A 13105-nucleotide genomic window follows, 5' to 3' on the forward strand; every position below is an offset into this window, starting at 1 on the left:
TGCCTTACGGTCCCGCGGCTCTGGCCAGGCAAAACATTCACTGCAGACCTCAGCTGCACCTTGCCCAGACTGGAATCCAAGTGGCAGCCAAGACATGAGATCAAGGCTGTCTAACCCACGTGTGCATACAGAAGGGAGGTGGGAAATACATACTGTTATAGGACAGTCTGTATCTTGGGATACAGACATAAGCAGGCAAGACAGGAAAAGATGCTGTAGGCAGGCCTTTGGTAGGAAAGGCAGCGTTCACGACACTGTCCTGTGGGCAACCGTCTCCTGGGCACTGTCAGTTCCTACTAACTTGAAGCGCAAATATGGGATGTGTCTGTACCCAAACCCAATCCTACAAACTGCAGAACAGCTGTTCCAGCATCCAAGTTGCTTGCTTATGCTCTTGCTTTCCCCCTTGGCTGCAGGAGTTCCCAAAAGAGGAGGAAACACAGAAGTATTGAAAAAAATGTATTTAAAACACATACAGCAAGAAAATTGCATAAGAACACTGAGCCCATCCTGTCCTCCCTGAAAACATCCAGCTCAGGGCTCCTCTTCCATTGCTATGCCCAAAACTAGCACTATGGGTTCTTCACCCTTAAGAAACGGGTGTGAGAGGGGGTGGTTTAGGTGCCAAAGGTAGCACTTTGATCCAGCATAAATTGACATCTGCTGGCAGCTGCACAGAAATAACACCCAGTAAGGCAAGGGAAGCCTCTTTGCTGGGGCTTCTGGACATTCCCCAGCAGGTACAGAAGGAGTTTTCACTGCCCACACAGATCACCATTAATATCAGAAATAGTTATGCTTTGTTTCAGTTCTCATCTTCTTCTGTCTCCCCACTCCTTCTCTGCAGAAACCAAGCACAAGGTCAGCCCATGTGGGCACCTGGGGAAATGTCAAGTGTCAGGCACAAGGGCCTGGAGCAGAGAGGCTGGCTGGTTCATGGAGAGTTGAAAGCAGTCTCAATTATCACCCATCAGGCTGTACAGTCGCCAGAGATGGGAACAGAGAATCCCTGAGGGTGCTTGTAATCCAAGGGGCGTGGATAATGCTTTTCGAATGCTCCCACTTGGTCCCTCCTGCAGAGGAGCCCGTAACAACTAGTGACAAACAAACAGCAAACATGCTATGTATATGGCCAGCAATTCTCTCCCTGCTGTGCTTAGCTACAAGGCAAAATAGTGAACAAAGTTGCTAAACAGACTTGACTGGGCATTTAACTACTTAATTCTGTTCTATTTACAAGGTCTTCAGCAGCTCAGCCCTCCCTTAATCCGTAAGGCACAAAGCAAGCAAAGAGAATGTGCAGCCTAGTCCCTTCAGCTCAGGATCTCTGTAGCATTCCTGGAGGGCTGGAAGACAGAGGTCTCATCTCACAGAAGCACGTGGCAGACTCTGCTGCCAGCCTCAAAACTGCTGGACAATCAGCTTCCGCTTCACATCCCGGCTGAACCTGTTCATCTTGAACACTTCACTGTCAAAGAAGGCTGAGAGGTTGTGGATGTTGATCTGACGAGCCTGGGAGGAGGAGGAGAAGGAGGGAGGGGAGAGGTAAATGTTTATTTAATATAAATAAGAACCATGTGGTGTTCCATAGCAAAGGCTGCATAAAATTTGACAGTCAGCAATCTCTGCTTTGCTCAGCAGGAACCAGAACTGCAGTAGCAAGGGAGACTGCAGGTCAGGAGGAAGGAGCATTGGCAGAGCTGAGCTGAGCAAAGAAAAGATGCTGGCTCAGCATTTGCCTGCTCTCAGCTTGTCCTTTTACTCCCACTATAGCTAGAATGTAAGTCCTATCCAAAAGTGCTCCCAGTACCTCACCCAGTGTAAGAGTTTTGCAAGAGACCCCTGACTGGGGGTGGTCACACCAGCAGCACCAAGTTGTGGCTTTGGAAGTAGTTACTCTGCACATTCCATGCAAGGAGCAGAAAAGCAGCAACCCAGGAGTCAAACACTGCTTTAGTGCCAAGCAAGGTCAATACTTTGCACAGAAAGGCCGAGTCAGGAGTGCAGTCTTTGGACTGGGATAAGGATGCATTAAGGAGAAGGTGAGTGAGCCCCAGGAGGGATTGGAAAATTCATACACAGAGATTTTTCTACTTTTTGCTTCTTCAAATGCAGATGCCAGGGAACCTGAGTCGTCATTCACCCGCAAAGCACCATACTGCAGGATTTACCACTCCAACCCCAAAGCTTTACGAGGGTGTATGAGAACAGAAGGGGAAGAATATGGTGCTTCCAGACAAGAGAAGATGCTGGGTTAAATTGATTAACACCAGTCTTTTTTTTGGTATCACAATGCAGGAAAAGAAGTTACAAGTCTGAGAGCACCTCTGGTTCTGAGGCTGCAGAGAGAGAGCATGAACCAACCCCAGAGGCAGCCTGTTATATGCCCGTACCTTGTCCACCAGGTCCTTCTCTGGGACCTCTATGGTGTCTTGCTGGGCTCCATAGCGGTTTCTCTGGTACATCACTTGCTCTGCAACCAGCTGCTTCAGGATGAACAGCAGCAGCTCATTGTTGTCTCTCTTGAATGAAAGGTAGCGGGAGAATGTCTGGGAGGAAGGATGAGGTGAGCCATGAGGATCAGGAACGGAGTGATGCACTGCAGTCTCCCATGCCCAACACCAACCAACCCCCTCCTCCCACAGAGCACAAGGGGAACCAAATGACACTGCTGTCACCTGTGCCCTTAGTGTTTCTCAAGTGACTTTGGCCTTGACAAGCTGCCACCTGCACATGCAGTGGCAGCTCTCTGACAGCCACAACACTCCTCTGCTGACTGCTCTTATTTCCATCTGAAATCTCTGGGGGCACACTGGTGCCTCTTGGGGGCCAGAAGTGCACTGCTGTGGAGGTGTGCTGCCCACAGGGACACAGCCGTGGGAGGGCTGGTCCTGAGGAAAGCACAGAGCAGCTTCCCTTAACCCAGACTGCCCTGGGTCTCCTCAGCAGACGCTCACACTTGGCTGCCTGTTTGCGGCCAAAGAGAGAGGCCACGAGTCGTCCAGACAGAGGGCAGACACTCAACAGTGGATAAATGCCAGGCTGTGGCCAGCCAAGAGCTGTTCGGAGCCAGGCTCTGCTACTCAGAGAAAAGGGCAGACTGCACACTAAACCAGTGAGTGCTGCCCCATGGTTATATGTCCCCTGAGGACCCTACTAAAATGTGCAGAAACCAAGTGCCTGCTCAGCTCAATCATCTGATGGCAGCAGCAGTAGGAGCCCTGTGCCAAAATATCAGGGAAGGTGTAAAAAAAGAAGATATACGGCAGTGCTTTCAATACAGAGGCTCGGGGTACACTTCCTTCTCAGGCCCAACAAAAACATTGCCCCACCTGAGACTAATGACCAGCAGTAATGGAACAGTGTCTTGTTTGGGTCCCTCAGAGGCGCCCAGCTTGAGCTGTTATTTTGTTATTGCACCATGATTAAATCATTTTAGGGATCCAGACATCTGAGACTCTGCTATGGGAAACCTGGGGTTGAGCTGTTAAGGAAACCTTGTGTGACTGTGTGAGTGTGGGGTGTGAAGCTGCAAAGGGGCCTCAGTCCCAGCTTAGGTGGTGCAAGTGTGGCTGCCAGAGTGGCTCCTGGATGGTCAGGCAAGGAGCTTAACACTTCAGACCCACAGTACTCCATTTACACGGACTCAGCACCTGGCTCTATGGGACAGACCCCTGCAGAGCATGGAAGAGCTTCTTCCCACAGCCAGGGCAGTGCAAGGAGGCTGCAGTTGCACCTGGGGGTCTGGGGTGCAGCTCCAGCACTCGGCTCAGCCAGTGCCCACCTTGCGCATGCTCCGCATGACGCTGAACTTCTGCGTGTCGATGAAGCTCTCCAGCATCACCCGGATGGCCATGTTGACATCGTCCTCCACCACGTAGTCCCGCAGGTGCATGCGGGCGTGAGCCTCGGCCATGCGGATCATGGACTCGATGTGCCGCACCGTGATGGGGATGCTGCCGGTCGCCTGAGGGCAGAGGGAAGGAGGCAACACCTTACTGAAGGATACAAGACACAGGGCAAGACAGGTGGCTTCTGGCCCAGGATCCCACTCCCTTCACACTGCAGGAAGCTGCTCTGGGCCTCTGACAGGGACTCAGGCTAAGGAGGCTCTGCCACCTGCTGGCACAGCCACACAGCCTGGCACAGACTGTTCATCTGAATTCAGCACAGTGCGAGGGGGTGCTGTGGGGTCGCTCTTTGCCACTGTTTGGGGCCTTTCCAGAATCAGCAAACCGGTTTCCTCCAGCAACTTTTTGGAGGAATTAAGGAAACAAAAAGCCAATTAAAAAAGAAAAGCTATAGTTTTCCCAAGCTCCAAAAATCTCCCTCTGACCTCAAAAAATTTCTCTCTTCCACTTGGAGAGCATGAAATGAGCCTGAGAGATCCCACAGACAAAAGAGAAGGGCATTTCTACAGATAATGGCTCCCTGTAAAGTAGCATATGGGTTTGAGTGAATGCAAACATCTCCTGTGGGCCTGCCAGACTGGGTGACAACAAGAGGACTTTGCCATGGCAGGCACTATACATGTGTCCAGCCCATCAGTCCACACATCACCAACAGGCGAGACTCTGCATTTAGATGAAGAATCATCTGTTCAGCAGACACTGCAGGATCTGCCTGTCTCTCACAAAACAGTGGCACAGACTTTTGTGATGGGAAAGGCAAGAATGTGTCAACATATGCTGGAGCAGTCTCAGGCTGATTTGCAGACTAGATACATGTTTCTTCCCCCCTTTCCTGAGTATTCTCACCATGGACTCCTTCCTGAGGTCACTGTACATCCTGGCCACCTTGTCCTGGTCCATCTGGTTGAGTTTGGGGTGGACTTTCTCTTTGGCATAGATGATGTATTTCCTCAGGATCTCTTGAGGAATGGGTTCAACCCCATATGTGTTGGGAAGAATGACCTCATCAGCGTCCCCATTCACTGCCTCCTTGCTACCCGGGTGGTGCTTGATGTGGCTGCCAACAACGAACCGGGCAAGCATTTCATCCTACAAGAGAGGAGTAGACTAATAGACACTGAACACACTCACTGGACACAAAAACTCAATGGGCAACTGCAGCTGAGCATCCCAACAGCAGCTCTGCAAGCCCAGCACAAGCTCAGATTCACAGCACAGCCTGTACCTGCACAGGGTCCACTGTGTCTCTCACCACGCACAGGATATCGAATCGAGAGATGATGGGCTCTGTCAGGTCCACGTTCTCTGAGAACGTTAATGACGGGTCGTATCGCCCACCTGGAGCACACAGACAACCCAAGTCAAACATGGGCACCAAGGCTGAAGCTCTGGAGCAAGTACAGACCTTCAGCACTTTACTCAAGACTCTACCGCTCACTTGATCTCTGCTCCAGACTGAAGGAATCACACAGAGTGAAATGAAGCTCTGCCACAGTTCTCATGACCATGGATTGATGCCGGAAGCCTGAGATGGTCCTGTAGACTCTCAGCACTTACCTATGGGATTGGCAGCAGCAATAACGGTGCAGCGAGCTTGCAAGGACGTGACAATGCCTGCTTTGGAGATGGAAATGCTTTGCTGTTCCATGGCTTCGTGGATGCTGGTCCTATCCTGATCATTCATCTACAGGAAAGCAAGAATGACTCAGAGTGAACCTGTGTCTACACCCCTTTGCCCAACACACCAAGGGGAATCAGCTCTCGATGCTCTGAAAAGGCAGCAAACTGCGCTATATGGACCAGCAAGGGCCTGAGCAAACTGCAGGAACCTTGGTCAGCTGGGTGATGTTCCCAGGAGTTACGCTGTGTCCTCACTGCAGAGGTTATATCTGGTGCCTTCACAACTAATCCCTCCCAGAGAGAGGAAGCTGGGCTCACCTTGTCAAATTCATCGATCAGGCAGACACCTCTGTCAGCCAGCACGAGGGCTCCTGCCTCCAAAGTCCACTCCTTGCTGACCGGGTGCCGCTGGACATAGGCTGTGAGGCCCACAGCAGAAGCACCCTGGCCAGTGGTGAAAATTGCTCTGCTCGATGCCTTCTCTACGTATTTAAGAAACTGGGATTTCGCAGTACCGGGATCTCCACACAGCAGCACATTGATGTCACCACGGACCTTGTGTTTGCCACCTACAAAAGTCATGGGAAAGCCACGTTGGCAGCTGAGTGCATGGCTTGACAGCAACCCTGCCCTGAGCACCACAAAGTTGAAGGGAGGGCAACCAGCAGGCAGGACAACCAGTTTACAGGGAAGTTGAGGGAAAAAGAAACTCAGTTTTGGAGGTGGTTGCGTTTGTAAAACAGGCTTTCTAACCCTGCTCCCTGAATACATCCTTCTTGGAAGATTATAACAGATTAGGGTGCCAAAAGGTCTAACCTCTGAAGGGGCATCGAACATGACCTCCTAGAGGAGGGATAAAAACTTGCCCAAGTTTGCAGCAGGAGCTATTTTCAGTCCTAGCATTTCTACTGTCACAACAGAGTTTTCAGTGTGATAAAAGCAGCCATTTCAATCGCAGATATCCCTCAGTCTGTTACCTTGTCTGTCACCAAGCCATTCAGACAACTGTAATCACTCTCATTGCAACAGCACAGACAAACCCAGATCCATCTGCCCTCCCCGAGTGAGGCTCAAGTGACACAGGTGACACTCACCTGGATTTTTGGGCTCTCCACCGAAGAGAGCCAAAGCCAAGCCCCTCTTGATATCTTCATGTCCATAAATAGATGGAGCAATGCTGGCAAAAATCTGAAAGGAAAGCCAGATGAGTTGCCCATTTCCCATTCTGGGCAGAATTTTGCATGAAAATCAGCAAGGTGCCACATCTAAAGCCACTCTTAAGGTACTGCTGTCTCCAAAGAGTATTTTATTATCCAGAGTGTGGCGGCTTTTTCAAAGGTAACTACCCACCCAGTGTCCCCTAAAGGAGCTTCACAAAAATGGTGCTGTTGGGGCATGGCAGATTATTTAGTCTGGTGCTGGAAGCTGCTGCCACTGCCTCCACAACCCTATTGTACACAATGCACATCACAGTGGCTGTTATCAGCTGCTGTAAAGCTGGAGACCTTGATCTGAGGCTTAGTCACTCCACATGATAGTAGTTGAATGGGCTACGCCACACATGAATTGTCATCATGGTCAGATATTAAGGAAAACTGGCTTATTTTTTTAAGAGTATTCTGAAAATAACCAGGTGCTGGAGAATACTCATGTCAAAACAGTCCTGGCTCAACTGAAGCTTCTGCATCCACTGCAACAGCTGTTACTATAAGAACAGCACATCTAAGGCAACAGAACAAAGTCTCCCATTACAGAGCTTAAACCTGACCCAAGTAAGGTTGAACATGCACCAATCCAGGAGCTTTGTTCTTTCAAGTATTGGGTTCAGGCCTTAGCATACAGAGGAAACAAAGCTAAGATCTCTACCAGAGCTTAAAGTAAGTAATAACACTCTCTTAAGGGGATTGGAGACACAGTCATTGGCCTCTCAGAATACTTCCCCTGCTTTGCTTTCAAGATACAGGGAGAGAAAACTGATCAGATACAAGCAGTGTGAGTGCCTCTCTCCTGTCTTCCAGTCCTGTTGGGATGTAGAAGGCTCAGAGAAGGAAGGGGAGAAACAGAATTTGACCTCCGAAAGTACAAAGAAACTTTCTTATTTAGTTCCATCCTATAACTGACTCTCATCGACAGCTGTCTGAGAGCTACAGAAGACCATTCAGAGGGAACTGGGATTTCTAAAGATTCCTTTAATCACTGTTTGGCCAGCTGACACAGCAAGCTGTCAAAAGGAAAAGAAGGGATCTCTGAAGCTGACCCACCTTCTCCCCAATTTGCTCGTCCTTGGACAGACCCACAATCACTTTCACGTCTTCATCAGTCAGTTCTCCAACAGCCAGCTTGTTGTCCTTCTTGGCAATGTGGTTGGCCAGGATCACAGTGGCAAACACTGGGAACCCATTAGCAGTGTTCAAGGAGCCATCATAGTTGTTGTGGTAGATCCCTGTGAGCTCCTGGGAAGCAGGAAATTCTGTGTCAGTGCTTGCACAATATAACGCAGCCGCTTCTCCATTTTAAGATAAGCGGCCGCCCAAATGCATCCAAGGACAATCCCTCCCCACATCCCCACAGATGTTCCGGTGATGTCACTGTCAGAATTTAAAAATGCTCTGCGCTCACCCCGCACTTGAACAATGTACTCACAATCTCATCCCCTGGCCTGCAACTGTCCACCAGATCAGCGAGGAGAATGGCATCCTTGGAGCGGGGCAGCCTGCCAGCAGCTACCTTCCCAGGGCTCTCCTGGATCTTGATGCGCTGATAGTTCTGATAGACTGTCTGCAGAACAGAACAGAAGTTACCCAGCAGGTCTGGCAGCCATCAGCACAGCTGATGCTTTTCACCTCACCAGAGAACGTCCATTCAAAGACTTACTATACTTTGGTTAGAAAACTAAGGGCATGGGAGGATGGGGGTTGTGAGGAGCAATTCCAGGATACAACAGGCAACAATGGGGATGGGAAAACACTTTGCCACATCTCACCACTGTGTTTCAACCTCCACAGTGTTTGTCCACCAAATACTGGACCAGTTCCTGGGAAGAGAATGCTTCACTTGTGAAGGATAAAGGTGTGAAAGCAAAGAATGAAAGTCAGAAGCTCTACATTAATGATTTTGCTATTGTCTTCTGGTTTCCTAAACTGACAGTTCAGGACACACTGACCTAACTTAGGAAGGAGGAGAGCTGGGCAGTCTGTGTCTGCATTTTTAAAATATGGATAAATCACTGTGTACCACAGAGATGACTGTGGCAAAAGATTCAATCCAAACACAATGTGACAGTAATTTACTTTTGGCTGCTAAACTGAGTACATTCAGGTCAAGACCTCAAATAGACAAGAGCTATCTTCACAGACCCCTGGATACAGCAGCAGACCCTCTCCCTACAACAAGCTGTTCAAAGGGTGGGAACCAAGGCAGGGCTGGGAGGAACAGGCAGTGAAGCAGGACGAGCAGCCAGGCCCATCCAGGCAAGCACATCATCTCTTACCTCTTCCATGTTGATTTCAAAGGGGCCAAGAGACTGACACTCTGGACAGGAACCAGGTTTCACCTCCTGGTTCTGGGACTGGAAAAAGGGTCCCAGGATGAAGCGGCACTTGCTGCAGTTGTATTTGACCATGCTGAGCTGGGGCAGGACCCCTGTGCAACTTGTCACCACTCCGCTGGTCCGGATCAACTGATTCAGGTGCAGTTGCCTGAGGAAAGAGGGGACACTGATGCCCTGGATGCAGGGCACAGAAGGCAAAACACCCTACAGAAATACTCTTGCTAAAAAGCACAAGTTTTCTACCAATGTTTGTGTTTTATCTTGGAATTTCATCCTTAATATGACTTTTTTCCTGTGATAACTTCAGTCATCCTGTCAGATTTACCCAGAGGTTTAGCTCACAGGTGAGCACTCTCAAGCCCCTCAAAGCCTGTTGCAGGCCCCACAGCCACTGCTGGTAATTCTGCTGCTTACCTGAGTGACCGCAGCTCTTCCACCAGAGGGAGGTGGGAGATGCGGACATGGATCTCCTGAGCAATACGATCATATTTGGGGTACATGGCCAACACCACTTCCTTGGCTGCCTCATCAAAGATCTTCAGCATTTCTGCTGGGGCCTCAGGCAGAAAGTAGGCAAGGACATGTTCCTGGGCTGCCAGATCCTCATAGTTCACCACCAGACTCTCTCTGTTCTCTTAAGAAAAAAAATGGGGTGAATTACAATTTCAGCCTGCTCACTCAAGGAGTTTGCAAAGGACAGCCAGAACAGACAAGCCTATATCCTGCAGGCTGCAATGTCTGCACCTTCCCTGAAAAATGTTTCAAAGTCAACAATTTGAAAATGGTTGGAAAACTCTTTTAAACTGATTTCTCTAAAAAATTCTTCATCAGTACCAAGCTTGTGATTGTTTCTCTCTAGTTCTGCACAGATACTTCCCAGGCTCAATGTTCCTGAGATTCAAAAGCCTCAGCCCGACACACAACTCTCTCAGAGACCTCCAGGAAACTGAAGTTAATAGGAGGGACATTATGTGTGCTGAATGGCTGACAAAAAACCTCCTGTGTCTTATGTTCATAGAAAGGGATGAGACAAACGCCTTTTATTTCCTAGCTGTATAAAACTGATCCTGTTCCATGGCTCAAGCTTCTGCTCAATATAAAGAAGAAATACAACAAGTACAGTTACATGAGCTGTTCCTAGATGTGACAATTTCTGCTTTTAAAATTAATCAATGACAGTCTTAATGACTGCTTCTTCTGGCAGTGCCTAGTCAGAATACAAGGCTGCAACACTGACACGGTTTCCAAAGTCACAAGCTCTATTTGTGTCCCCTTGCTGGATAATCCACTTTCCAGTGTGAGAAAGTTAGTGGCGCAGACAGCAAGCAATTGTTGTCTCTTTCAGACCACAAACTTGCAGACCACTGTCTGCTGCCCCACATATTCCTTCCCTAGCATTTCTACAATATGAATATTAATGAGCAGCAGATGCCAGGGGCCTTCTAATTAGTCAGCCAGAATCAAAGAAAATAGACATGTTTCCATTATTCATTTATCTCCATCAGCATGAGACTTTCTTAAAGTGCTGACTCGATGTCTGGAACAAAGAGGGCAGGCAGAAAAAAAAAATCCACCCCTGGACCGGATCGCCACAAAGTACTGTGACCCACATAAAGAGGAGACAGAGAGCCTCTAATCACCCAGCCCACCTTTGCACATGTCACTGATCCTCTCCTTGAAGACATTGTGCCCATGGTCATCCACATGAGTCTTCAGGAAGTTCTTGAAGCGGTGGTAGATCTCAAGGCGGGGAGCTGCCATGGAAACCCACTCCCGCACTGAATGTCCTTTCATGTCTTCCAGGTTCTCAATGCTCTCAATCATGTCCTCATCCTCTTCTTCCATGCCTTCGGCAGCTCGCTCTGCCAGCCGCCTCTTCCGCGAGGGACGGTCTTCATCTTCATCATCACTGTCTAAGGGTTGGGAGGAAAAACTGTTGAAGAGCTGGGATTCCCATTCCCACTCTTTGGATTAGTCACAGTCAGATTACATGGGCTGTAGAAGCAAATAGGTCAGAGCCTGGGATACAAACCAAGAGACATCCCGGGCCCAGCCTAAATCCAGTTCTGTTGTGGCTCCTACATCTTCCACAACATAGCTAAAGACTTTAGGGGTGTGAATAGTTAGATCTGTATGTAACAGCAAACATTCACGTCCATTACTGCACTGAATGGACAGAAACAGAAACACAAGAGACAGGCTTCTAAGTGCATCAAAGGCCCCTCCATTCAGCCCACAAAAGTCTCTACAGGAACAACACCACCAACAAACCCTATAGCATACACCTGGTAGAATCCCAACCCTTCGATACTGGCCCAGGATCCTGAATTTGTTTCAGTGGTAACACAGAAGAACACACCAAATGAGTTCCTAGGAAGCCCAAATGAAAGGGATCATGCACTGGTGAATCCAGCCAAGCCCACAGCCAGTGATTTTACAGGGGCCCAAATACACCAGAGCTCTAGAGACCTCCATGCTAACCTGAGGGTAAGAGTCCACTCAGGCCAGGTTACAGTCAACCACAGGAGGATCAGCAGCCCACCTGGTACAGCTCGTTCCACCTACCGTAGAGCAGCCCCCTCCTCATGCGGCCCATGCCCTGCTCCAGCTCCCGGTCCCGCTGCCTCATCACTCGCTCTGCAGCTTCCCGCTGGCTGGCAGTCAGCTCCTCCACATCCTCATCATCCAGGGCCAGGCCCTCTGCCTCGTACACATCCAGCTCGGGGATGGGGCGGTAGTCCCTAGGACACACATAGAGCATGGAATCAGGCCAGGAAAGCCCTTCTCCAGCCCTTCTCTGGCTCCTGCTGGGCAGGTGTCTGGACAGTTGTTCTGCAGCAAGACAAAAGTGTTAAGCAGGAAGGCGCTTCACAATGGACAATGCCCTGCAGCAAAGGGCTCCAGCAGCACTGATACTAATGACAAGGTTCCAGAACCATGGTTAGGAATGCCAGCATTCAAGCCTTTGTAAAGTTCCTCAGCTTGCCCACAGGCTGGCAGTAAAAAAAGCATTAAAATTTATGCCTGCAGGAGTAGAGAGCTGGGCTGGATGCATGTCATGCATCCAGGGAGATCCTGGTTTACCCACTCCGGACCATGATGACACTTCGCTCCCAGCTTTGCTCAGTTCTCCCAGGACTCAAACGACAACATGCCCCGACCTCTGCCCGCTGTGCAGCAGCTCTTCAGCCCTCTCACCCCACCCACGAGCACACAGAGGGACCCCACCACGGCTGAGAGCCCCACTCCACGTCGCTGGCTGCGCTGATGGTGCCCAGCACCCCATCCACGGACACAACCCTCGGCAGAAGCTGGCTCCAACCGCTTTCCTTACCTTTCCATCCCTTCCCCGATGAGCTCTTCCCCTTCTTCCTCCTCCTCTTCGGGGAGCCCCCCGGTGCCCAGGAGCCCTTCGGACTCATCCTCGAAGGGGGGCAGGTCCCGGCCGGGGCTGGACGTGAAGGCATCGCCGCGGCGGGAGCTCCGCACGGGGCTGGTCACCGCCGTCTGCGACTCGGAGGAGTCCTGCGAGGGCAGGAGGGAGGGGGTGAGGCCGGGGGGCCCGGGGCCGCGGGGGGATCAGTGCTTTCGGGGGGGGGCGGTCAGAAAGGGGGCACGGATCACCGGTGAGTTATAATAATAATTAACCCTCCTCGCAAATGACAATGGAAACACATGGCGGGGCTGGGGGGGGCGGGGGTAAATCCATCCTCCGAGCCCAGTGCAGCCGGAGCGGAGGGGAAGGGTCCGATCCTGTCCCAGACTGGCTCTCCTCTCCGGTGCAGGCTACGGGGGAAACTTCCGTCGGCGTTTCTGGTGTCCCCCGCCGAGAGCACCCCCATTATCCCCCCAACAACCCCCCCCCCCCCGAAATCCTCACTGGACCCCGCACGACTGCAGCGCCAAGTCTCCCGGGGAGGACGTGGGGCCCACACCCCAAGGGGGTCGCACCCCAGCTTCACGGCTCCCCAGTCCCAGTCCCAGTCCCAGTCCCAGTCCCAGTCCCAGTCCCAGTCCCAGTCCC

General features: G+C 50.7%; 1 protein-coding gene across 1 annotated transcript in view; it reads right to left on the reverse strand.

Annotated features, from left to right (window-relative positions):
- Positions 1–446: 446 nt before the first annotated feature.
- The window catches only part of MCM2 (minichromosome maintenance complex component 2), a 12804-nt gene continuing 145 nt past the window's right edge, over positions 447–13105 (reverse strand). The window contains exons 2-16 of the mRNA XM_027700917.1: positions 12416–12606; positions 11647–11822; positions 10731–10994; positions 9496–9715; positions 9022–9229; positions 8175–8309; positions 7793–7984; positions 6626–6719; positions 5850–6100; positions 5469–5595; positions 5137–5249; positions 4758–5000; positions 3785–3967; positions 2394–2549; positions 447–1512 (exon numbers count right to left, since the gene is read on the reverse strand). Of these exons, the coding sequence (XP_027556718.1) occupies positions 1402–1512; positions 2394–2549; positions 3785–3967; positions 4758–5000; positions 5137–5249; positions 5469–5595; positions 5850–6100; positions 6626–6719; positions 7793–7984; positions 8175–8309; positions 9022–9229; positions 9496–9715; positions 10731–10994; positions 11647–11822; positions 12416–12606 (2664 nt within the window). The 3' untranslated portion in view covers positions 447–1401. The remainder of the gene's footprint in view (positions 1513–2393; positions 2550–3784; positions 3968–4757; positions 5001–5136; positions 5250–5468; positions 5596–5849; positions 6101–6625; positions 6720–7792; positions 7985–8174; positions 8310–9021; positions 9230–9495; positions 9716–10730; positions 10995–11646; positions 11823–12415; positions 12607–13105) is intronic.

This window comes from Neopelma chrysocephalum, unplaced genomic scaffold, assembly GCF_003984885.1.
Source record: "Neopelma chrysocephalum unplaced genomic scaffold, ASM398488v2 Primary Assembly neopelma1_147, whole genome shotgun sequence".
NCBI classification, from domain to species: domain Eukaryota; kingdom Metazoa; phylum Chordata; class Aves; order Passeriformes; family Pipridae; genus Neopelma; species Neopelma chrysocephalum.